Here is a 25,251-nt window from a genome sequence, read left to right on the forward strand (position 1 = left end):
CAATATGACAGTTTAACGAAAATTACAGTCCCCTACTATCATTTCCTTTTTTTATCTGCCCACTTTTTTCATCAAAAACCTTATGCTTAGCTTAACTCTTTGGAATAACTGGGAAGGATTCTTGCGCATATACATTGACTGCCCGCTTTTAATACTTGATGGGTTACCCAAACTACATTTTACACGTTTCAAAACGAAACCCCAAGCCAGAATTGTGTACGCTACCTATCCAGACACAGGAGATATTCCTGGGAGCCGTTCTTATTTCCTAATGGACCGCCGGAAGTGAAACAAGTTGCGGAGGTGAGCATACACTCAATACGAGCATTAATGCGGCGATGATGTCTGTGAGGAAACAAACGGTGAGGAATGAGGTCGGTAAACGTGCAGCAAGACATCAGTACGGCAGATGGGTACTGATTACGTTATCTGGTGATTGATGTGAACGGAGGGTACACTCCAGCCACGCGACAGGAAGCAGTCTTTCATCATGGTGTCACTTGAAGAGAATAAATGCGTTAAAAGACCTTTGGCTGAAGACAACGAATTAAGTGTTGTGTGCTCTACAACTTAGAGCCACTTGTATTGTTAGGCTATAGCTAGCAGCAGCTGTCTCCTGAGGCTGTTTCACCCTTCATGAGCCACTAGTGACACGTGTCGCTATCTCCGCACATGTCGTCATTCTCTAACGGTCAGATTTTACCTGAAAACACCCCCTTAAAAAGAACACGAACTGCGCTACCTTGAGAATTCGATGCAGGTTTTACTTAGGAGCATATTGCTGCGCTGTTTTCCTCCCATCCTTATCAAAATAAAGTCAACTGAGCAGTGATCCCTCGCCAATCGTAGGGAATATTCTCCTGAGAATTATGGCGGTTAGCAATAGGACATGCTATACAACATGAAAATGAGCGTTATAAAAAGCGTTAAAGTCCAAAATGTCTATTAGTCAAAATACGAAAATCTCCAGAGAGGCAGCGACATGTCCATGATTTAACACCATCCATGGTACTGACGAGCACCTTATTTTTCGAGGTTAGACTTTTACGAGGGTATTACTTTCCTTCTGCCTCTCCCCAAATAGCAGTTTCTGTGAACCCTTAAAGTATCCTCAATGATTGATACTGCAAAAACCCTTGGATCACCTTTGTTCAAATGAATACCGTTTCTGCAAATTAGATTCCTTCTACCTTAAAGTGCGCGCCACGCTGATAAGAATTTCCTCCTTAAAGCTTGCACAGGCCCTCAAGTCTTGAGTTAATCCACAAGCTTTCAGCATATAGTCCCTGCTATCGTGTTTGCAGACATTTTGACCTAACTCTCAGCATTGTTTTCAGCATAATCGTATATTTATCTAACAAATCGTCAGGTCGTGTTCGTTTAATCTCCAAAGGAATAATAATGTTCCCTTTACCTCCCTTTAACACCTAGCAATCTTTTTGGTAACATCATCAGTTGTTCCTCCCAACAAACACAACCTTGTTCTCGTCCACCTATCTTTATTACTTGCGTGTGACCGTTCTTAGGACCAGAATCGGAGTTTATCACTTGGCAGGGCACTAGATACTTGAGTCCCTGATGAACTCTCAGTTACATTTGTTTCTGGAGCAAGCACCTCTTTCTTCACTGACTGAAATTTCTCTAATAGTTCACTAAGTTTTAATTTGAAATCGGGGCACTCCTTACGTTGGGTACAAAGAAAAGAATCATCAGTTAAGCTTGGTTTTTCTACTATAGCCACATAAGTATACAAGCGACAAATTCATGACTCAACCGGATATGCCGTTTCCGTCTGAGTCACAATGTCCTTGGACGATGTATTGAAAGTGGATCTTGTAACAACCATTATTTAGGTAAAATATGAACTTAGAAAGATTCCAAAATTTAAATTTACAATACATTAGAGAATTTAATTTAGACAAGTATTGCAGAAATTAAACTGTTACCAAAACTTTATCCACTAGTAAAGTTAAAATTAAGCTAACCGAACTTACCAGAAAGAATTTAACTTAGCATAAATACTTTTAAAAAGTTAAGAATTTATAAAGTATTGTAGAAATTAATTTCACACAATTACTGAAGTAAAATTTCTTCCAGGAATTCCAGGAACCGAATTAGCAGACCAAACTGCCAACCACCTCAAAATCTAAAAGATACAAACAACAAACTGTGCCACCTCAAGCAGAAACCACAACCATGGCAATCTAGTTTCAAAAAGAATATGCATCGGATTTGACTCCTCGATGCATTTAAGTCATCTGTTAATGAGGGAGAATAATTCTCAATACATACATTCTAGCTTACAATTAAGCTGCTTGTTACTGTTGACTGAATCCTTATTGAATGATGGTACCCTCTGCAACCAATCCCCATAATCTTAATGCTTAACACTTTCTAAGAAAGAAAAAGGCAATCAAGATTTTTCAAAGTTCTTCTCCAAAATTCAGTCATAGGCTTAGGTAATTTAATCGTCTTTGCATGGGAATCTTCTTCCTCTTTGATCTTTTCCCTTCTCACAGACAAGCAACCTAACGTATAACAAAATTTAGAAATTGAGCAAGCTACCCCTCTTTTAAGAGAGCTACATGGCACAGTAAAGGCTGAAAGGATCCAGTAATCAATGTGAATTTTTGAAACTTGAAGTGGAAAATTGAAATTCTGTATGTTTTTAAGAAAAGTATTTCATTTTTTTCCCCAAAGAGGTGTTTTATTTTCCTCATTCATTTCATTACACACTTGCGTGCCCTTCTGTAGTAACCGAGTAACAACATAGGTGGCGTCGTGTTGCACAGTTCGTGACTTTACTTTCTTGGCAGTGCTACCTGCTATACATATCAAACACTGAACGTAGGTTCCGTGTAGTTTTGAATGTAGTTTAGCACGTGCGGTTGCTATACTATGCTGATTACGTGAGCATAGCAAGAGGTAGTGCGTCTCAGTTCAACTTGGCTTGCTGCTGTTAGCCAACTCCCAGTGTAAAATTGCATTTGCGCACTTAGGGAGCCGAATTCTCTGGTTCTTAAGTTTTTCCAATGTCATGGACATGTCCTTGCGAATTCCCCAACTTCTTTTACAATTCTTCCCACCTTCATTTTATTGTTTATTAAATTATTCCTAAGGATTGAAGCAACCACAATTGCAATTAATGTGTCAGAAATTGCTCGAACACAATTCTGTCACAGATAATCTCCAGTTCTGATATCAAGCTTTGGATATTAGAACTCTCGATTATCTGCCATAATGTTGTGACAGTCATTACTAATTATATACTCCTGTAAATCCGTAATTAATGACTTACAAATGTCACAACCAGTTAGAACTAGCGTGTGACGTTTGCATGTGTTGGAAACCAGTTGACAAAAAATTCAATCTTGCCCCGTATAATTAATCATATTAGCAATCCAGTATTATTTTCCAGATGTATACACTATATATCTCAGGAATATAGTTCATAGAAGAATATTGTAGAGTTGGTTTTGGTATTAACAGTATTCTTCGAGAATGCTGGGCTTCTTAAAACTCCAACTGCACTGCTCAAAAAAATTAACAGAACACGTAGAAAACGTGGTGTAACTCGTGCAGCTTGCAATGAAGAGGGACAAAATTTGGTATGGTGGTGTACCATAGAATAACGATGAAATTAGGTGACAGAGAGAAACTCGACAGATATAAGGGACATTTATAGGGGTTGTATAAGAATTACCAAAAGATCACATTACAGAAGTCGGTACAAGGTGCTCAAAAATATGATGGCATGACATCAGTACGGCGTATGATTCCCTCCAAAAGCTAAACAGGCCTGACAGCGGTGAACCATTCTCGATATAAGGTGTCTGTAAAATTCTTTGGCAACAAATCCCATTTTTCCACCAGCGCAGACCTTAACTCACCAAGTGACCGAGGAGTTGACTGTCGATGTGCAATGCAATGCCCAAGGGCGTCCCACACATGTTCGGTGGGTCTGGTGATCGTGCTAGCCACGGTAGTAGTTAGATATCTTCAGTTTAAAGATATTCCTACACCATTTGAGCACAACGTGCAGTGGCATTGTCGTGCATAAAAAGAGAGTCTGGGCAAACCGCATCCCAAAAAAGTCGCACAAACGTTCTAGGATTTGTTCTCGGTACTGCTGCGCAATTACTGTATCCTTATCAAAAACATGAAGGTGGTGCGGCCGTTGGTCATTATTCCGCCCCACGCGAGAATACCACCGTAAGTGTCCATTTCTCTTGTTGTTGTTTGGTTTTTAGGAGCATTAGCAACTAAGGCCATATTGCTCCGGGAATATGCGGTGGTCATTCCCTGACCTTTCCGCATCCTCCGTATTTGGTGGTGACGGGCTCGAACCCCGGTCTAATCAAGAAGCGTGTGCTATGCACTGCTGCTCCTTCCCACCTGGCTACGGAGGCGCCTGTCCATTTCTCTGACGCTGGAGGAATGATACCGCATTCCTCCTTGTCTCTGGATGAGAAACGTCTACAATCTGTTAGTACGATAAAACGGGACTTATCAGAGAACAGAACTGTACCCCATTTGTCAGGACTCCAAGTCACATGTTCATGGCACTAGCTTTGACGAGCTGTGCGGTGGTTTCGGGTTAATGGGATTTTTGTACTTTGTTGCGGCCCCCAGGTTTTTCGCTATACACCGATGGTTAATGGGATATAAACCACTGGCTTCCTTGCACAGAGTCCACTTGAATTGAGTCTTCTTAACATCCGGTTGGAAATTTATTCAACTGTGGCCGCAGCAACCTCAAGAGACAGCTGGTCAAAGCTGGTACTATGAACCAGAACAGATCGCTGTCTGCTTTAACCTGTCACTTGGGCGACCTTGGCCATCTCTTCTTGGACTGGTTCCTGTCTCCTGAAACTGCTTTCATAAAAAAAAAAAAAAAAAAAAAAAAAAACCTCTGTTTTATTAGGGTCACTTGGAAATTTAATTTCAACTACCCATGAACTACTCGTGTATTGTTTCTGTAAATTGTGTTCTCTGGTCGATTTGCTTGCTTTGCTGGACGAAAACCCCCGGTTTTTTACAGGGGGAAACCTTGCTATATACACCGAGACCTAACTCAGCCACGGAGTGGAAGAAGCTTATGCAATGTTATGAAGTTTAACATTGACAAATGTAAAGTACTACATATGGGACACAGTAACCCCAGAGCAACGTATCAACTCTGCGGTACTACACTGACAGTGGTGGAGAATGAAAAGGACCTGGGGGTAATTGTGCAGGCAGATATGAAGTTTTCTGAGCAGTGCAGACGAGCTGCAAGAGTAGCTCATGGTGTCTTGTCAATGATATACAGGAATTTTTCTAGCAGGGATAAGGAGGTGATTATTCCCTTGTATAAGGCAATGGTTAGGCCACATCTTGAGTACTGTATACAGGTCTGGAGGCCTCATTTCAAGAAGGATGTAGAGCTGCTGGAACGGGTACAGAGAACTGCAACAAGATTAGTGAATGGAACAAAGGGTTGCTCTTACGAAGAAAGGCTTAAGTTTTGCAAATTACAGAGTCTGGAGACTAGGCACCGGCGAGGTGATCTGATAGAGGTGTATAAGGCTTTGAATGGTTTGAGCATGCTCAATGCCAATGGGATTCTTCATCTTGCTCAGAATAATCACCTCAGAGGGCATAAATTCAAATTGAGGAAGGACGGATGTCGGATAGATGTGCGGAAATTTGCCTTTGGCCAGCGGGTGGTTGGTTGGTGGAACCGACTTCCATCATTTGTTGTTGAGGTTGATAGCCTAAACAAATTTAAAGCTCAACTGGACAGATATTTCGAACGAACAGAGGGGTGAAATGGGAGTGGTGTGTGTTTTTTTTTTTGGCTGATGCTGAATAAGCTTGCTTTCTTGCATCATATGCCTCTACTAATGCTAATGCTAAGCCCATGAAAGTTCGTCGCATCATCGACGAGATTCGAATCTGGGCCTTTACCACCCAGTGTGGGGTGGTAAAGGCCCAGATTCGTGGTAGCACAATGATATACGCTGACGATATCATTGTGCTACCACGCAAAACTGATTCCATAGTGCCGAGATGACACTGAATGACACATTAGACTAACGTGCCACCTTCGCCTGCAACTATCCGGCTTCAAGCAGTTCAACGGCCCGCTATACCAAAGAATCGTCTAAAAACGACTTGCCATCCTGAGTGGAAATGTGGCTATCCCTCTGAGAAAACAAAAATAAAAAAAACCAGGAAATGAAGTGATGTGGTCGCAAACCATACTTTTATAGGCATGAATAATTCGCATAACGTGCGGCTCTGTAAGATAGTAGATCGATTTCTATTGGATACGCGGAATTTGCCAGCCAAAATGCCTATTATATCAAATATTCGGCTTCAGCGACACTATTTACAATAATATATTTGAAAAACATTTTGTTCTGTTGATTTTGTCGAGCTTGTACTTAGCTACATATCTATATCTGAGATGACCTTACCATCGTGGCTTTTGATAAATCAAGGCATGCCATCGAAAACAGCGCCAACCGAGTTCTAGCGGACCTGCAGTCCTAGACTATTCTGAACAAGGTCAAAATAAATCCAAATGAAACGAAGATGATGCTTTTCAAAAACAAATTGGAACTCAAGAAGGCCTCGTAAGTCAAGATCTCTGGCTTCCGACTTTCCATTATAACTCAGGCTAATGTCCTGGTTGTGGTCACTGACCGCAAACTTAATTTCTTTTCTCAACTACTGAATCTTAATACCAAGATAAAAAGGTTTTCCGCATCAATCTTAAGGGTCTCCAGGAACGAGTGGGGGTTGTCTAAGCGAACGCTCTCGCTTTATTACAAAGCGGTCTTTCTTCCGATCGTCTCCAATGCGGCAGGGGGTCTGGATCCATCGTGTTGGACGAGTCAAAATGAGGGACAAGCTCACCCGTATACAGGGGGCCATGCTTCTCGCAACCCACAGAATCTGCCATACTGTCTCTACAGCAGCTATTCAAGTGATTGTTGGTATCCTCCCTCTGGATCTGCACATTATTTATAGAGGCCTCACCTTTCGCATCAAAAAGAAAATACGACCGCTGTCTTCAGCCTAGCATTAAACCTAAACGCAGACCCAAAAATGGAGAAGGCCCGTTGTTACGAGTTGACAAACGTCTGGCGGATTCGATGGCACACCTCCCCCAATGGAGCCGTTACAAGATACATCCTTTCAGGTGTAACCTTTCCAGCGTCTAAGTCAGTCAAATCATGGCTCTTATTGAGTCTGGAAACCTCTTCTCTGGTCACAGGACATGGCTCTCTGAACGAGAAGCTAGACCAGTTTGCCCTCCCCAACCGAGCTGATAGATGTTCTCATTCGCTGCAAAACAATTAGTTTTTTTTCCGTGCACCATTAGCGTTATTGTAATTTTTTTCTTCCTTTATAATTTTTATATTTTTTTCTCTTTTTTTTTCCATAACCTGTACCACGGGTTTCTCTTTCTTTTTTCCTCTCTGGAATGGTCCCTGAGAGGATCCTGGCCCACCTTCTGGCAACACCAGGTGGGCCAAAATCTCTTTTGAGACGGTACGTACTCTTCGTGGTGTGGACTAGTACCCAGAATCATCTCTCCAGGTGACTGATAATAATAATAATAAGATTCTTTATTAACATAAATTTTATACAATAATGATTCCGTACACAGAAATCCAGAGGAATCTTACAATTCGTTGTTTATACAAGTGATTTTGTTTTATAATAGAAACAAATAAATAAATAAAATAATAATAATAACTAAATAATAATTAATAGATAAAAGCAAATATGATAACTAAAATGTAAAAATGAATGAAGTAGTAATTACAGCGAAAAAGAACTACAAGTTTAGCAGAACATGAAATGAGATCGCCTAACTAAGATCGGCACTCACATAAATGTCCTTTACAAACAGCAAGATGGGCCAAGATGCCATCGCGATATGCCTTGTCTATAGTCCACAGGTCGATGTCGAGCGAGTTGAGAGTGTCCAGAGTCACATTAGGGAAGTGTCTCCTGAAATTCTGTAACCGCTGGAGCCTTGAGCATAGGGAGGGAGTACTACAGAGATGTCTGCCTGGCAAACGCCAACCAACCGTGTTCCAGATGTTGATGTGATCCTGCTTAGCTGAGCACAGATGAAGGAATGACTTTATTTTTAGCACATGGGCTCTGTGGACTATGGGCGTATATTGCAGGTTGCAACAGAGAGTAGATTTAGATGTTGTGTAGTTCTGGTGCGACCACAAGTTGGCCCACTTCAGCACCCAGAATTCGAGGCCCCATAGTTTCCTGAGGCTGGTGGGTGGTGCCGCCGACCAAACCTCCACGGCATAGGAGAGCACACTACAGAAGTAAGTTGCCAGGTACTTCTTGATTATTTTCTTATTGTGCGTTTTGCACAGATCAATTTTCATTCCCCAGAACGCTCTTAGGGCTTTGGAATACTGTGCTTGGATTTGTTTTTTGCTTCTGGGTAGCCAAGTGGCCAAACCACAACGACAGAACATGCACATTACTCGCACAAACATACACTACTCACGTACTGGTCTTTTTACAGTAGCACTGTTCTTTACAAAGATACAAGGCAGTGTTGAACACGTTCTAGGAGCCAGCCCTTACAAAAACACATGTCAATATTGATCCCACAATCTCTGATGCGCCTAAAACTCTAACAACAACCATTATACTGTAGATTAAGCCCCATTTGGTTAATCTGCTTGATAATACATAAGCTTCACACCTGAAAAACAATTAATTTCGGTTCTTAGAATTCATATATTTTAGAAATATGAAATTTTTCATATTTTTTACAAACTTGACTTACCCAGCAGTTTAGACTGGCGTGATCTGTGCATGCTAAGTTGAAAATAAAAAAAATTAATAAGAATAAAATAAAAATAAATAACTAAATTATCCAAAATAGAAAATATTGATGGTTTTCAAATCTCTTATTGCAATAGTGATGTTATCGATGCCGAGTTTTACTATTTTTTTAATTTCTTGTGACAGATGGTTGTCCCTTAAGTCTGGAAGATATATGGAGTGAGGTTTCGGACGATTACCAACACGTGCTCAGAGAAGAAAGGTGGAGCTTTTTGACTCAACAGGTATGTTCTGGTCATCGCCGAGTTTTCAGTTCATCCATTGGTGTTCCATAGGGTTCATGTCGGAACTCTGCGCCGGCAGTCCCAACTTTTTTTTTTCATATCCATAGCCCATTGTAGAACAGCACTGGAGGGTATCATGGAACATTATCTTATTTAAACAAACATGGGTCTGTACCAAAGAATTACCCTAAAATTTGGAATGGATAGAGGGGTACCCCTCTATCCATTCCTAATCGGGGCCAATGGCACCTCGGAACAGACGCATACGGGGAAGGATTACCTCTTTTTGGAGTTGTGTACGTCCATCCATCCAAGATAACGCCTCCCAAGACGAGAACAACTCGACCGCCATATCAATCCCTTTGAGTAATGTTTGTGGGGTGATACCATGTGCCTAGCTGACGTCCAGAATCGCTGCTGCGACTGAATCTACTCTCATCAGTGAAGAGTACCTTAAGTAAAGATTTTGTGGTTGTAACCTTTAGAAATAGTGTTGGTCCTTAAGTTTTGCCCACCAGTGTAGGAATATACCATAATATATAACAGGTATTACTCTAAAGTCGTATTTCCTATTAACCATTAGAAAGACACAATATGACCCTAGCAGCCTATGTGTCGTTAAATCCAAACACAACAACAACATTTAATGGTTTCTTGCCTTTTTCTTCAATTAAAGAAAATGAAAGAATGAAATTTTCTGTTTGCTCATCAACATTGGTATCATTATTGGACAGCACACCAGCTGGAAACGCATTAAAAACATTGAACTTGACGCAGTTTTTGTACAGTATTTTTTTGCATATTTCACAAAGATATTTGCAAAAAACTTTCCTAGCAAACATACAAGATGCAGCTAGAAAGAAATGTTGTAGCTTTGATAGCCAAATATTCAGGGTTCTCGGCATTACATTCTCCAAAAAATGACCCTTGGATTCTGAGATCTGTACAGACCACGACGCATGATTCTCCTATAACATGTCCACGAAGCAAATAAGCCTAGATGTGGAAAATGGCATGTATCTAAACCCCCCCCCCCCCAACTGGCACTCACTTTATTCGTTCAAAATGTTTGCAGTTCAGGACACAAGTTCCACATCCTCAAAGCCATGCTTCTTATAGAAGTTACCATGCCTTGTAGAGACATATTTTGTTCACACAAGTAAGTGGCAGCACTAACTATTATTATCATCACCTGTTTGGGATATGCAGCTGCAACTTGTAGTTTGTCTTCCCCCTGAATTTTACTCAGGCTTGCGTCTTGAGTTGACATTAAATCGCCCCAATCTTCTTTTTTTCCCCAAATGGGCTAAGACACCGAGTTTAATGGTTTAAATGTAAGGTTGTGTACCTGGGAAACAGAAATCCAGGGTCACTTATAATTTGGGAGAGGGGTTAAAAATAGTACTATGTGCTAGAAAAGCACATAGTACTATATCATCATACAAGTTTCAGATCTATTGGTTACACCGGAAGAAAGATATAGAACTTCTAGAATGGGGTTCAAAGAAGGTTAATCAGATTGATGAAGAGTGCTGACAATCGTGTGTGTGTGTTTCCTTCGACCAAAGTATGAGTTATTTAAGAGTTGATAATTACATTTCTGTAAAACAGGATTCATCTCTAATCAGAACATGGCTGAAAAATTGAAGATGGCATTTACTAATTTTGAAAAATGAGCCACTGACAAGTTTCTACATTTGTGGCAACAATTCTCGCACAGGCGTAGTATGAAATGGATACAATTTTGCTGTTCATATAATGCTCTCCATTCGTGCAGAGCATTATGTTAAGCATTCATTCAACCTGATGACCTTCTGGTACTTATGGTAGGAGATACTTGTACAGCGTGAAGTATATGCTCTTCCTGTAGCTTGCCCAAATCTCTTGCTGCCTCCATTTACTCATAATGGTTTCGGTGTACCCGAAATGCAAATGCAAGTACACGCCAGTGCTTTCAATTCTTGATCATTGCGGGCCTTGTTACAAGGGACTTTTGCTTGTTGATGAGCCTAGTGGCATCTGGATACATCGTCACCTCGAATGGCAAAACGTGGTTCGAAATGATGCTGAATCAGGATCTGGCAGTGAGGGTGTATTAAATTGGGGATGAGGGGACTGAGTGATATCCATGAAACATCCCCAAACCATGATATTATCCCCCAGCCGGTATGTTTTCGCCCAACCTGCAGACTGGTTGCAGCTGTTCATTTGCTCGTCGTCGAAGACACCTGTCCATCGGCATGATGGAGCTGGAACCTTGATTGATCACACTGGGCAACTTTTTGCAAGTCGTTCAGTGTCCAGGAATGGCGCTCCTGTATCACTGCAGGTGGAGGTGTCGATGCCGGTTGATCAACATGAGTACACCAACGAGTCGCCTACTCCATAGGCCTGTTTGCCCGAACATGTATTTGAAAACGTTTCGCTGTGTGCCCCGGTTGTAGTTTGCAGTTAAACTTGCCATGCGCGTTGGGTGGTTGTGATTTCCTCTTCGGACCATTCCCGTTACACTTTCACTACCGCTGTCCTCGAACAGTCGACAATGCATGCGTTTGCTGAGAGGCTGGCCTCCGCCTTTCTAGTACGGAATATTCTTCCCCGTTTTCACACTCCATCAGATCCTTCCATTTTCCCATTGCACTGGATTCACACCTGTCGAAAGGAACCATCGCTACATTTTTTGGAATTTACAACAGACCCGACAAACAATCGCAAGGTAGAAAAGACACGGCTACAAAACCACCTGCTGAAGGTGTGGCAAAATAGGTGTGTGGAAACCACCAAAGGGTTGATTACACAAAAATTCCTGCCACAAGTCGACAGAATCTATCTGAAGTCGCCAGCATGGTTCTTTCCGAGGTTGCAGACAACGTACTTGCTAACTGAGCATGGCCCTTCAATGCAAAATTACTGGATATCACCCTCACGAAGAATCCACAATGCTTGTTTGGAGAAATCGAAAGCCGGGACCATATAATGTGCGACTGCCTTCAGTACGAGGACCTCAGGTGCACACTAATTACACGTGTAAGATATAACCCAAAAGGACAGGAATACCACCTCCTCAACAACGAAGATGAACACTAATTACACGTGTAAGGGCGACGGTGCTCTTGTCTCCCCTCCCCGTCAACCCTATTTCTTCTCCTGATGGGACATGGGCCTGCCTCACTGGCTTTACCTGGGGTCGTCTTCTCTATCGTCCCGATACTTCTGTCTTTCATCCCCCAGTCTTCAGCCTCCCCCCCACTCTACCTATACGCCAGCGTACGCCCCACACTGCAAAATCTAATCATGTCCAAATTAAATCACGTACACAAACCTTTTCGCCTTACTAATTCTAGCGTTAACCCCCATGACAGTTTTTTTTTTTTTTTTTTGAGACCCTAGCCACTGAAATCTCAGGAAACTAAGTGGCAGGGCCTGCCAGAATGAACTAAAATAAATACACTTTACTTGCACTGGATTCCTACTAACGAAATGATGGCCACTACCTGTGTCGTCCCTATATGTGCTGCGCGGTCGGCGACTTCACTCTTAGGTGCTGTGGGATATTGTCCACTCGTGGAGGCAGGGGTGGCATAATGTGTTGGCTCACGAGTGTACCTTTGAAAAGTATGTTTATAGGGACTTATTTTTAGCTGTAGAATAGGTGGCCCTATGTTTGTTCGATGTTATTGTGAAACAAGCTATACAGCATTATGTTCGTCTATTGTTCATCATAAAAATTTTAAGCAAACATGTTATTTAATATATGATACCTTTGTTGCTATTTTCATAAATGTAAAAAAAAAAAAAAAATTATGCATTTAAGTGTACACTGAGTGGTCACTAAATTATGACCACCTACCTAATACCGTGTTAGTCAACCGTTCATATGGATAACATTCGATGCTATTCGCCTAGGCATTGACTCCACTAGATGTCTGAAGACGTCCAGATGGATCTGCAGCCATGCTGCCTGCAGAGCTTTCCACAGCGTCTGACTAGATGGCTTCATGTCCATACGCAATACTTCCGGTTCCAAAACGCCCCACAACTGTTCAGTTGAATTGAGGTCAGGCGAAGTTGAAGTTCAGTCAAGATGGGTGATATCTTCACTGTATTCCTCGAACCACTCCTGCACAGTGGGCCCAGATGACAGGACACATTATCGTCTTCGAAGATCCTCTTTCTGTCCGGGAAGAAATGCAACATGACAGGGTACACATGGTCTCCTAAGAGCTGCCGGTGAGACCTCACCAGCGAAATTTCGTCCATACGCACCAAGGGTCCCAGTTCTTGCCAGCAAAACATGCCTCATATTAAGCAACCACCGCTACCTGCCTGGATATTGGGCACCAAACACGATGAGTCAATGGACTCGTGCTGCTTGCGCCACACACAAAGGCGTCCGTCGATATGTTGCACAAGGTATTTGGACTCATCCGACAAGCTCATTCGTTTCCAGTCCTCCAGTGTTCAAGCAACATGTTGTTGACACCAGATCATTCACCTTCGACGATGATCAGCGGTGAGGACACAGTGTCTTTTTGGTCGTCTGCTGTGGAACCCCCATATGTCTGAGTGTATGGCAAATCATCATTTGGGCTATTGTTCTTGCATTCCTCATATTGTATTGTGGTGTCAACTGTCGCACAATGAACTGGCGTTGGACCCGTACAACGCGCATCACCCTTCACTTGCCACGAACCATCCAAAGCCTGAATTTTTTCAAATTTGATTCCATCCAAGAGGTGCTGTTTCTGATATGGAATCACCCGATGCATGAGCTCTTTTGAACCACCGTGATATATTTACTATGTCCCATAAGTGCTACATTATCACTTTGACTTGCATGACCAGATGCAAATTACCACTGGTTTGGCGTACGAAGCTGTTCTGCTTTTCATACTGCGAGTTATGCAGCATAGTCCATTACGGATGGGATGGTCATAATTCAGTGATCACTGAGTGTAAATTGTTGGTTTTTAATGTGGTGACAATATCATCCCTCATTATATTCTACCCCAACATGCAGTACGGAGTTGGTATTCTTTTCGGAACATGGGCTATATTGGTTTTCCGACTGGGCCCCATTTCCTAGTTTTCTCATTATCTATATTGCATAAAAATACAATTATATTCTCTTACTCTAAGGCCCTTAAATCCTCCATTAGCGTCCTCCGTAATGATTTCGTCACTATTTTAGAGAGGTCCGTGGCTGGAAGAATTTCTGAAGTTTTCTGCAGTCGAGGCTGTAGTTATCCGATCTCAGGCAGAGGAAGTAGGGTTCTCCCTAAGAGTTATTCGGGATTTTTCAGCCCACACGGCATTCAGATCGACCCGTGAACACCCACTTGTATAGACATAATATACACTCTCCAGTCAAAATATTGTGACCACCTACCTAATACTGCGTATGTCCTCCTTTTTCCACCGGTATCGCGTCCAGACGGCGACGCATGGACTCTGTAAAGCCTGAACATTGCATGATGTATGTTGAACCATGTCGCCAGGATTGCATCCCATAGATTTGCAATATGCCGTGGTGGAGAATCCAAACATGCTGGATCTGTCTATTATCAGCCGTTCTATCATTTTCTTTCTGTTGGCTCGCACAAGATGGGACAGCCTACGTTCACTACGACCATCAATGAGGCATGGGCACGTCCATTATCTGTCCATCCTTGGAACACTTACAGGCACTACATGAACAGCCCACAGTATTCACAGCTTCTATAATTCTGCCACTCTCCAACCAGTATCTGACTGTCACCCCTTTTGAATTCCAGTAGATCACGTCCCTTTCCCATGTCGATCAAGTACTTCTTATGGACTGAAATCCACGAACGTGCAATATCACATTTACTGGTCTGACGGAGACACGTGTGCCACGAGGCGAGAAGGAATGGCCGATTGCCAAAACACTGGGGGTGGTCTTAACGTTAGTCAAAGTCGCTGATCCGCTCAAAACGCTACAGCAACAACAACTTCCATTGGCTTAGCTTGAAGAATAAACTTCAAGGGCATTCTGTTAGGATTGCCTGTTAACTAGAATAAGCCAATTTTAGGACAAGCGTGAAAGCGTGCAATCCTAAATGATTTCAGAACCGAGATAATAAAATTTAGATAATCAGATGTGAATGGTAGTAAAAGTTCAACTCAACTGATCTACTATTGTGTTACAGCCACGTGCTCTCTGTACTCCCAAATAACAGTACAGAGTAATTGATAGTCATTTATCTTATGTTTAATATAACTCTGAATTCCCCTCCCCCAAGAAGCAAAACATTAACAAGATTAAGGAGTGTGGTCCTACAAAAACAGGATTTGTGGGGAGGGAGTAGTCGCTTTTTTACGGCTTCCAACATACACTGCGTTTTAAATGTTTAACTATATTGGTGCTGCCATCTTTCGGAAGAAAAAGAAAATATATTGATTATTGAACTCCCACGCATACACCTACACAGAAGAATCGGCAAGAGGAACACGGGAAATTTGACCGAAGCGATATAATAGCGACGGACTGCGTGGTAGTTTGAGTTCTAATTACGTGGATCTGCTAGTGAAGATTTTTAGTTTGAACTCCAGGAGTCTTTAATTGCCAGCTTCTTATTTGAAACTGTTTTTCTATTCTCAGTTTGTGTTTCTCTCACGAATACAAACTTAAAAGGGTAGATCACAATTCGGAAATATTCTCCTACTTTTCATGTCCTACTTCTTGAACAACCTTTCTCCTACGTTCCTCTGTACACTCTTTTATTGTAGTAGAAGTAGTGGCATGTGATGCAAGAAAGCAAGAGTATGAGCTTATGTAGCATCAGCCAAAAAAAAAAAAAAAAAAAAAAAACAATTTCACACATCCATTCCCTCTAAAGGTTTGTCCAGTTCCTCCTTGAATTTATTTAAGTTATCAATTTCCACAGATGGAAGTTTGTTCCAGCGATCAACCTGGCTAAAGGCAAACTTCCGCACATATATTCTACAACTGTCTTTCCTCAATTTGAATCTGTCCCCTGAGGTGTGTAATCTGAGGAAGAATCCCATCAGAATTGAGCCTACTCAACCCGTTCAAGGCCTTATACACCTCAATCAGATCACCTCGCAGGTGCCTAGTCTCCAGCCCTGCAATTTGCAGAATGGGGTCCTCTTACCTTTCTTGGTAAGAGGACCCCATCGTTGCCCTTTTCTTTACTCAAGGCGTGGCCTGACCATTGCCTTATACAAAGGGATAATCACCTCCTTTTCCCTACTAGCAAAATTCCTGTATATCATTGACAATACCCCATGACCTACTCTGGCAGCCTGTCTGCACAGAGCAGGTCATGGGGTTTTGTCATTTGTACATTTGAATAACTAATATTGTGCTATTTAACTTGCACATATTACAAGAACCATGTTCGTATTCTGCAGAGACATTGATTACTGGTAATGCTTATCCTCTTACAGCCCTAGCAGTTTCTGTATGTGAATGAAGAAGTACAATTATTGTAGATTTGAATGATAATGTAGGTGTTTACCAACATTGATATTGATTTAGTATAAAGTGGAATACCTCTAAATTGAATTCCCACTATTTATAACTTGCCCCCATTATAAAAAGATACAGCTTATCAAAGCTTTTTCAATAACAATTTCCAAGTAGTGGCCCATAAATTAATGACAGAAGGAAGATATCGGCGATTCCGATAACCTTTGCAAAAACGGATATAGGTTTGTTACTCGGAAAGTTGCCCATCAGTGGGTCATCTGCCAATTGGTTGGCTCATGACAGAACTCTCGAGCAAACAAGTAGTTATTGCTAGGTGGCGCTGTGCTGGCTTCCACTTGGAGGGGTTGAAAGCTGGAAGGGAAAGCGTGTTGTTCACTGGACAAAAATAAAAAGGAGTAATCATGATTGATGGTCGCTCCATTTTTATTTGTGGATTCATCTGATTTTCTCCATTAATTTAGACCACATATATGGCCCAAGCTAATCAAAAAAAAAAAAAAAAAAAAAATGAAGAAATGGTCACAATTTTCAAAAAACCGACAAAACGCAGACATGGACTAAATTCAAGCTCCAACTTTTTTTTGATCATCCACTTAACAACTGAGAAACCAATACCTTGCCTGATACAAAAGTAACAGTTCGCAGCTAAGCGGTCAAGAGCGGGAGTGCAGTAGCACACGCTCTTTGAGTAGACCGGGATTCAAGCCCTTGACTGCTAAATACGGTCGATTTGCCAACCCGCATTGGACCAGCCTGGCAGATTATGTTCCATTTCCCTCAACATGAATTGTTGAGGAGGCTTCCATCCTGCAGTGGATTGGTTGTAGGATGGAAGGATAATGGTTGCAGTTTACTTTTCTTTTTTTTATTAAGAAAGGTAGCGCAGGTTTTGTCTGCAACTATAAAGCTTTAAAGAAGAGAACTTTTTCGGACCATCAAAAAAAAGTCTTCTTGGAAGTAAACTCAGTTATTAATTTGCATAAAAGAATATTAGATAAAAACTTGAACTTTTAACAGCAATAATTCATCAGTGTTTGCATTATTCCCTTAAATCAACGGTTCCTGTATGGTTAATAAAGACTTTACCCCTGCTTCGACATTGCTTAGGAAATTAAAATCGCATCTACTAAAGAGTGGTTTAAAGCAGACTTTAAATGTATTCCTCAACAAATAAACGAAAAGCATTTGATTCGTGGTAGAAAACGCCCTTTCGGATTCTATTCTGGTACTGAGATAATCGTAGACGATCTCAGTCCATGTTCTCTGGGCTTTGATCTTTTTTAGCAAAAAGTATTTCATTAATTTCCGACTCAAGTTCATCTTTTAAAATCTCATTGGAGTCGGGCAATTTCTTATTTTGGAAAGAATTTGCGGAACACTGATTTTCTGTTTCATGTTGGTCTTCCATGGTTGAATTATGTTCATCATTTTCTGAAGGAGAAAGACGTTTTATTTAGCGAAGTGTAATTTTCACTATAGTATTTTTACCGAGTCTGGGAGAGAGCAAAGAGTGCACTTAAGGAATTCTTCACACATATAAATCCAAAGAAGAGAAGGACAAATCAGATCGGACGCATATGTAATTGTGTGGAATAGTATTAGATACCCCAACTGACGTTGCAGATGAACTCGACAGTTACTTTGCATCGATATTTACAGAAGAAAAACCCTTCATCTCAATGAGAAATTATGGAAGTGAAGTTGAAAAAAATATAAATTAATGATGTTGAAATTTCACATGGTGATTTAGTTAGAAAACTTTCACTCCCACAGGCGAGTAAGGCTCCTGTGGTTTAATGGCATATACCCTATCATCTTAAAGGAAGCGGCAAGTGAGTGCATTGAACCATTAAGGCTAGTTATGAGGGCATCACTGGACTCAGGAGAGATTCCGTTGGATTGGTGTAAATTGGAACATAAAGGCAGTTTTAGGAGTGCAACGGGAAATTACCGACCGGCCAGTCTAACTTCAGTAGTAGGGAAAATCATGGAGGCATTAATCAAGGGATCATTTCAAGATCCCTTGGAATGATGGAAATGGAATTCTGTAGGATACACATCATGGTTTTGTAAAGGGAAAATAATGTTTAACAAATCTGGTTAGCCATTTTGGCAGGTCACTCGTGAGCTGGATTTAGAGAATAATTTCGACATTGTCTATTTAGATTTCAGCAAAGCATTTGACTCAGTCCCACATGAGCGGTTACTTTATAAGTTGGAGCAGGCTGGAATCATAGGGAAAATCCTTAGATGGATAGCACGATGGCTTGAGGGGACCAGGCAGGGGTTGTGATAAATGATTATTCCTCAGATTGGGTTAATGTAAGAAGCGGGGTTCCCCAAGGATCAGTATTGGGACCACTGTTTTTTTGATTATCTTAAATGACATTTATGAAGGGATATAGGGTGTGATGTCTAAACTTGCAGATGATGTAAAGATCAGTAGAGTAGTTAATGATCGCTGCCAAGCAGAGCTTCTTCAGAGTGACCTAGATAGACTTCCGGGATGGTCAGAAAAGTGGTAGCTATGCTTTAATTCAGCAAAATGCAAGGTCTTACACCTGGGGAACAGCAACCCCAGAATAACCTATACATTTGGTGGAGTTGAACTAAAGTCAGTAGTGGAGGAATGGGACTTGGGAGTTATGATACGGACAACATGAAGTTGTCCGAGAATTGTGGACAGGTTGCAATGTTCCATGGTGTCCTATCAATGATTTATCGAACATTTGCTAGTAGAGATAAAGACGTCATAATCACATAACGGTGATTTTATAACCTTTATGTGATTAGATTATAAACTATTTTTTTTTTTTAAATTAGTACCGAAAAACCGGTATTTTTGTATCAATACCGGTATTTGAATACTGGAAAAAAATGACTGGGATCCCGGTATTGTAAGCCCTAGTTATAAGCATATTTTTCCTTCTAACAAAGGCAGCAGCCGCCAAAGCCTGGAGTGCAGACAGGAGATGTGGGTCAGAACAAGTTGGTCAACTTGATTTACGTTGAAGGATGGGACTTAATTTCGCAGCTTATTCCTAATGTCTTCATAGCAGGCACATTCGTGGAGAAAATGGTGCCAAAATTTCTTTTGCTCCACAGAAACAGAGGTCAGCATTTAACAGGCCTGGCTGGTGAAGTTTTTCGTTAAGGGACCCATGCCCAGTAATAAGATACGACGTTTCCAGACTAATCGTAAACCATGAGCTAACCTTCTTTGACATCACAAAGGAGACATCCGGTAGGAAATTTCTGGTTACAGTATCAACAGTTGAATTGTCCCACCTTGTTTGCCAGACATTTATCAGCTCGTTAAGCTTTTTCCCTTTTATTATCAGCATTCGGCGATAGGTCTATATCCATGATGGAGGTAGGTATTCCTTTTTTGAGTCTGAAGCATAATCCTCTAAATATTACAAATAGGTCCAATGGGAGAGTCTCTAGAGTAACCTGGGTTACCACAGTGGAGACCGTTCTGCAGATGCGATGTATTGCTAGTAGCATTACCCCTGGATCGAGTTGAGTTTTTCCTTCATTTTGACGTTTACCACTCTGTCGAACCAAGCTCCTGTCGCGAATATGGGAAGGAATACCACTTTATTGTAGAGGAGGGGATCCGTCTGGACAGGCCTCACTTCTTGAAATTCTAATGATGGAGGCTGTAAACTTCTTGTTTTTTTCACTAAAGGTTGTAGGTGAGGTAGGAATGACAACCTGTGGTCTATGATCACACCCAAACCCTGGCCTGCACAACCAGGAGAAGCTGGATACCATTAATTTTGACCTGGGGGGGGGGCCTTCTTACATCAAGTTTGGTTTTAAAAATCATCATATCTGTTTTTATGGGGTTTATCCCACACCGGATGGGAAAGATATGAGTTTGAATCCCGTAAATGACGCGACAAATTTTTATGGGTTATTTTTCCTTCTATGGCTGAGTTAGTTGGTCTTGCGCGTGGATAGCAAGGTATTTTCTCCCTGGAACTCGGATTCCTTGTAAAGCCAAACGGCAAACTGATCTGAGAACATGTGCAATTTACGGATATAATACACATGGGCAGATTAATTAGTTTTCGAATGGCCCTAAAATGACACTTTACTTCTGCAACACCAGCTGAAAGTTTGTTCCAACATTCAACTACCTGGCTGAAGGCAAATTTATGGACATCTATCCTGCAAACATCCTTGCTCAATTTGAATTTATGTCCCATCATAATGTTTCCCCATTTCCGAAAATAGTTGTCACAGGACTACGTTTCTTTTCCTGAAGACTGATTTTGGTAGGCTTTTTTCGTTAATTTTCTTATACAATATTGAAGCAACTGAGGATCAAAGAGATTTCCCCGATCTGGCAAGACAAGCTGCGAATTTTAGTTGAGTAAAATAGGGTACACCATAAGTCTGAAACCATCGGCTAGTGCTAGAAGGTTTTACTCATCTCAAAGAAATCTCTGCAAACGAAAATTGGAGTGTCAAATTCCACATCATGAGATAGAACCATAGTGTTTTGTGGAAGGCGCCACCGGTGGTTTCCACATCTTCGCCATGGTACTTTGTGAAGAAATACAGAATTTCTGTAAAAGCCATAAAAAGTATAATGTCTGGTTTGTGTCAGAGTAGCATTATGTTCTGTTGTTATGTCACTGGCGTCTTGGCCGCAAGACCCCTAATGGGGACACTCTCGTTGCCCGCTACCACCACTGGGAGGTGAGCCAGGCTGTCCATAATACTCTGGCTGGCCTCTGCCTAAGCTTCCGGACAGAGACCAAGTTAAAAAAAAAAAGCAAGGGGGAAGTTAAAGAGGGAAGGAAGAAGAAGGGCGTGGGAGAAAAAAAGGCGTCCTCCAGATGACGGAAGTAGGAGGGGAATGAAGGTTGGAGCCCCTGGCATGGGGAGTCCACCCACCCAAGGCCAAGGAAGAGAAAAAGATTGTAGGGTAATAGTTACCCTGCAAAGAGGTGCCATATGGCGTTTACACCCGAAGGCGTTTATAGCACCTGACCCACCTTCCAGTATGCAGGTGCGAAGTCATCCCGCACCCGAAGGTGTCAGCAGGGTTTGAAGTTAATCCTACCCGGATGGGGTTTGAAGTGTATCGTACTCGGGCAGAGGCCCTAGATTATCCTACCCCGTAAGGGTTTCCAGTGCGTTTAGGTGGATTCCCTTTGTCGCCTGATTAGTACGTGTGAGTTGGAAGGTTGATTGAGCAAACTCGGTAAGGGCATGATAGTAGAGTTCATCTTTCAGAAATATATGTTCCTGATGGTGTAGATTTCCGTGTGTTTTTGTGACAAGTCTTGTCCTGTAATCCTCATAAGGACAGTAATACATTTCATGCTCCCAGCTTTAGAGGTTGTCCGCATGTGCAAAGTGGGTTTTGTTCGATGCCCAGATCTGTTAATTTTTTCCTGAATGGTCCGTGTCCAAGTAAGAATGTTACTTGGAGGCCCGGTGAAAACCAGGGAGGAGACTTTGGGTATGGTTGGGCAACAGAAAGTATGAAAAGTTTGGTGATAGCTCCATTGCTTGTGTTATCCCATGCGTCTTGCCAAATTTCGACGAGTTTGTTTGGAATACGTTTTCTCTCTCTTTTGGGATCGTTGGCCAGATCAAGGTGGATGTCAAGGATCTCGGAGGGAATACCTCTCTTTAGTCTTTGAAATAGGCCTCTCTTGATCACCTCAAGATACAGGGGTAGATATTCTGCGAGGATTTGAAGGGCTGGCATACTCACAGTGCGGCAGGCTCTAGTAACTGTGAGAGAGCATAACTCTCTGAATTGAATCTAACTTAGCTTTATTTTGCTGGATGTTGGCTCTGGTACACCACACTGCCGCACCATAGCAGACAATTGGCAAGAAGATAGTTTGATAAATTAGTGCACGTACCCGTCGTTTAAGGCCCCAGTCTGCTCTACTAATTCTGGCAATCAGTGCCGTGTATTTCCTAATTTTGGTTGCGACATGAACGAGATGCGGGTAAAATGTCAACTTCATATCGAGGATGATGCCTAAGTACTTTATTTCAGGGAACAATTTTATGGGTGCACTATTAATTATTATGGTTGGTGGTCTGGTTAGTTGAAGGGATCCCTTGAGCAAAATAGACTTGGTTTTCTTACCAGAAATAGTGAGCCGGTGTGTGGGGGCCCAGCTCTGGAGCTTTCTGAGGGCCAGGTTCACATTGACTTCCAATTGTGCTCGAGAACAAGCATAGATAACTAAGACTAGGTCGTCTGCAAAGGCCAAAGACACAGCACACTCAAGGTCCATCTCCAGGAACTCGTCCAAGACAATGGACCAGAAGAATGGTCGAAGGACAGAGACTTGTTGGTACTTGGTGGTGAGCATTATCTTCTGCTGATTGAGGTATGAGGAAGTGCATCTGTAAAGGTTGAGAGGAGTTTTGGCATGTCTAAGCCTCCTGAGGATGCTTAGACATGCCAAATCCACAGGCGACCAAAAGCACCAGAAAATCCACTATTTTTCGCCGAAGCGATGAGGTACTGAAGAGCATCCTTCGTACCAGTTCCATGTTCGAATCCGAATTGGCGGGAAGATGCCAGGTTTGATTCTGTGTAGTGTCTTTCCATCCGAGTGTGTAGAAGCCTTTCAAGCAGTTTGGAAAGGACAGGAAACAAGACAATTCGTCTGTAAGAGTGGAATTTCTGGAGGTTTTTCAGGACCTCTGATGATAATTTTTATATTAGCGTCCTTCCAGATTTTGGGAAAGTATCCAGACTCAAGACAGTTGTTGAAGGTAGCTAGTAGGTGGTGATGAAATCTTTCAGCAAACTTTTTTAAGACATCCACCTCAAGAAGATCATTTCCAGGAGTTTTGTTGTCTTTGGTTTTGTGAAGAGCAGTATTAATTTCCTCCAATAAAAAGGGCGCTTCAGTTTGATCGGTTGCATATTCCTCGTTCCTGGTAATAATACATTGTTGATAAGCAGACATGGGGTCGCTGTCATTCGAAAAGATGAAGTCCAACATGTTGGTAACGGAATTTTCCCAAGTTAGGGTGACTGAACCATCTGGTTTCAGTGTTGAACACAGGACTTCTCCCCTGGGGAGTTTGTTAGTCACGATTCGGTATACCACTTCCCAGGGCTCGCTGTTACCCATTGAGGAAACCAATTCCTGTCAGGACTTTTTCTTGGACTTGCTGATATTATCTTTGTAGGCATTTCGTAATTATGCTGTTGGTTTTTCTGGCAGCGTCAATTTCTGGGAGAGGTAGTGAAGCACGAGCCCTCTGGAAGGCCTTGCGGGCATGATGTACTACTTTTCTCTGGTTGTCCAATTCAGGGTTCCACCATGGGACAACAGTGCGAAAATGTCTACGTTTTGGAACAGTAGTAGAGCAAGCTTGCTGGATACTTTTGGTTAGTGTTATTGCATTATTCTCAGGAGTGGTTTGGGTCAGGATGATAGGATGGGTAGGAACAGTAGTGGCGTCTTTAGAAATTGCATGTTCCTCGGGCACACTAAGTGAGAGTGATGTGATCGATGCAATGCATGCAGTTCTATATATAGCGAGCCTGAAAACCATCACTTGCCCCATGGTCATTCTGTATCAGTTGGATACTCTAATGTGCAATTTGAATAGCATATCCGAAATACCTGTCATAATCAATGACCGGTAGACCCATCGGAATCGCGGGTGTCAAGAGAGGTTTTTCTGACAGCACCCTGTCAGAAAAACTGTATCGAGAAGTGAAATCATCCTAATTGCATTTCAAAACATCAGGTCACTGAATAATAAGCTATACTCGTTTGAAATACTTCTTCTCTCCCATTGCTTTAATATTCTCTGCCTCGCTGAGATATGGCTGACACCTTATCAAAGGTCTCTTCCGTGCAATCCGTGCCAACTTCCAGAGAGAGTGAGAGAGCGAGAGAGAACAGGAGAGGTGGAGGAACCGCTAGTCTTCAACTGTGAACATTTGCCCTTCATATACACAGCTCATCTCAACTGTAGCCAAAGCTGTCATGGTTACTGTGAAAATCAATACTACCGTGCCGGATATTATCTCTGTATTCCGAATTAAGAGGCTGGCTGCTCGCATATCACCGCATCGTATACTTACAGTTAAGTCACCATAAGAAATGTTTCAAGGCGTTTGTTATGGTGACTTTAAAAATCTCCTGTCTTAACTCCCCTCCTCTTCTCTACATTATGGGAGATTTTAAAAGCAGTTATCTCTTATGATTGTTTTTAAAGGGGGATCTCCCAATGATACTTCTGGTCCTATAGAATAGCCTAATTGGAATCTAACGCCTACACCTTAGTTTCAGACCAACACAAAGAATACATCGCGTTTGCCGTGGGCTGCAATCTGCGGATTTGACGAAAACGGGATCTTAGTGATTTCGGGGGAAGTCAGCTTCAAATTGCCCGCTTGGTCACTGAATAATATGTAAGGATTGGTGAAGATGAACAATTGCAGCCTTTTGTTCCCTAAAAATCTGAAGTGAAAAAACAGGAACCATCTAATAAAAGACCAAAACGAAAGTATGATGACAGTTATTTGAGTGGCCAGGACTAGAAGTCCTGATAATGGTCAATCGGTTTGGTGTATTTATTTACTACTATCAAACATATGGTAATGGTCTCCTTCATCTGTGCAGGTAACAGAGTGCTTCTAATCACCTCCCCCACACTGGATGGTAA

General features: G+C 41.8%; 1 protein-coding gene across 1 annotated transcript in view; it reads left to right on the plus strand.

Moving 5' to 3' along the window:
- Positions 1-25,251, plus strand: part of Atg10 (Autophagy-related 10) — a 786,886-nt gene that overhangs the window by 682,387 nt on the left and 79,248 nt on the right. The window contains exon 4 of the mRNA XM_090386680.1: positions 9,004-9,101. Coding sequence (XP_090242806.1) covers positions 9,004-9,101 — 98 coding nt within the window. The remainder of the gene's footprint in view (positions 1-9,003; positions 9,102-25,251) is intronic.

This window comes from Mastigoproctus giganteus, chromosome 12 (genome assembly GCF_048544385.1).
Source record: "Mastigoproctus giganteus isolate SK-2022 chromosome 12, ASM4854438v1, whole genome shotgun sequence".
Classification (NCBI taxonomy): Eukaryota; Metazoa; Arthropoda; class Arachnida; order Uropygi; family Thelyphonidae; genus Mastigoproctus; species Mastigoproctus giganteus.